Below are 1,742 nucleotides of genomic sequence, written 5' to 3' on the forward strand. Positions count from 1 at the left end.
TGGGGGGGTTGGCGAGGGGGGGGCTGGTTTGTTGGGTAGAGCCTGAAGGACAGCCAATAGCGTTATTTGTGCAAAGTACATCTGCCATGTCTGTTGTTGGTGTTTGAAGAGATGCAAAAATCAGTGGCCTGGAGACGATGCGATTGTGCAAAGCATTAAAAATGTTAAAACAACGAAGAGCCAAAAGCTTAGTGATGAAACAAAACTACATCTCTTACTCAGCTGTATTTTTCTTTTTTTCAACAATAATATTCTCTCCTAGAGTATATCAGGGGATCTGATGATTCGTAACATCCAGCTGAACCATGGAGGGAAGTATGTCTGTGTTATTGAGACTGATGTGGAGAGCCTGTCCACCTCTGCAATCTTGGTTGTCAAAGGTAAGAGAACCAATTTAATTCAAGAGCTTGTTTTTGTACAGTAGTGCATGAATATTTAGTGTGGCATTGAGCCATCTGTAGAAGTATTCGAGGAGTAAGAGAAAAATGTAAAAAGTCCCTTAGGCTTCTTGTGAATATATAGTGAGGGAAAGCAAATTCAGTCAGAGTTATGTCATCTTCTGTTCACATTATATATGTGTGTTGGTGAAGTCTGAAACTGGCACACACTCACTGGCCTGTGTGACTTTTGGCTCAGCTGAGCTAGCTTGGCGTATCTGGCTCAGTGTGCGGGCTAATCTCTGGTGATTTACATTGGTATTCATGCGCTTAACAAACTGTAATAGCTGTCCCAGGTGCTTTGAGAAGGCAATGTTTATCACAGAAAATGACTATAATTGGCTCATTTACACATCGGCAAAATATCATGGAAAGCATCTGAATAATGGAGCAGCAGAGCAAACAACATGGTAAAGCCAGACCGAGTAAAACAGTCACAAACAATCACTTCTTTCTCTCTATCTCCCTCTCTCTGCGTATTGTCTCTTTTGGCGACTCCTCCCCCTCTAACCCCCTCTTTCCTTTTCTCATAAATGATCCGGTCCAGGTTATGTTTTCACTCTCGTGTTCGATAATCACTTTGTAGGCATGCTCATCACACACACAGTGAATGACGTCCCTGTATGCACACAACAAGCCCTTACTTAAAGGGAGTGCGATGGCCTTGATATGTAACATGAGATCAGTGAGGGGCTTCTTGGAGCAGGTGATCACCTCATGTTCACCCTCCTCGTTGCTCCATTGATTTAGGTCCGCCAGGTCCTCCAGACAAAGTATCAGTGGAGGAGATCACTGACAGCACGGCACAGCTTTCTTGGACTCCCGGAAGAGACAACGGCAGCCCCATCACTGGCTACATCATCCAGGGCCGCACGCCTTTTACTGTGGGCTGGCAGGCTGTAGACACAGGTAGCATCAAACACTCCTCCTGTCCTCCTTGTAATATTCATGGGGTCCATATGTAGGTCTTTATTATTTATTTATCATTCAATTTGAGTCCAGTTGTGCAGTAGCCTGATTTTCTAAGGCTCTCATTTCCACATTGCAGTACCAGAAGTGGTCAATGGGAATATGCTGACAGCCACAGTGGTGGGTCTGAATGCCTGGGTGGAGTACGAGTTTAGGGTGGTGGCTCGCAATGCCGTAGGCCTGGGAGAGCCCAGCCCAGCCTCAGCCAAGACCAGGACGGAGGATGCCAGTATGTAAAACTAAACACTCATCCACACACAAAACTATTAGACAGTAAGGTGGGAGATTATTTTGTGATTTTAAATTTATTTACCAGGTTTTCCCATGGATTTATTA

At 44.7% G+C, this 1,742-nt stretch overlaps 1 protein-coding gene across 1 annotated transcript; it reads left to right on the plus strand.

Annotated features, from left to right (window-relative positions):
- Positions 1 to 267: 267 nt before the first annotated feature.
- On the plus strand, positions 268 to 1,643 carry LOC111664714 (contactin-4-like). The gene is made up of 3 exons (XM_023419423.2): positions 268 to 380; positions 1,188 to 1,346; positions 1,486 to 1,643. The coding sequence occupies exons 1-3, from the start codon at positions 281 to 283 to the stop codon at positions 1,641 to 1,643; spliced, it is 417 nt and encodes a 138-aa protein (XP_023275191.1). The 5' UTR covers positions 268 to 280.
- Positions 1,644 to 1,742: the final 99 nt, after the last annotated feature.

Source organism: Seriola lalandi, unplaced genomic scaffold (assembly GCF_002814215.2).
Source record: "Seriola lalandi dorsalis isolate HSWRI2012SDOR001 ecotype SW California unplaced genomic scaffold, Sedor1 jcf7180002001713, whole genome shotgun sequence".
Lineage (NCBI taxonomy): Eukaryota > Metazoa > Chordata > Actinopteri > Carangiformes > Carangidae > Seriola > Seriola lalandi.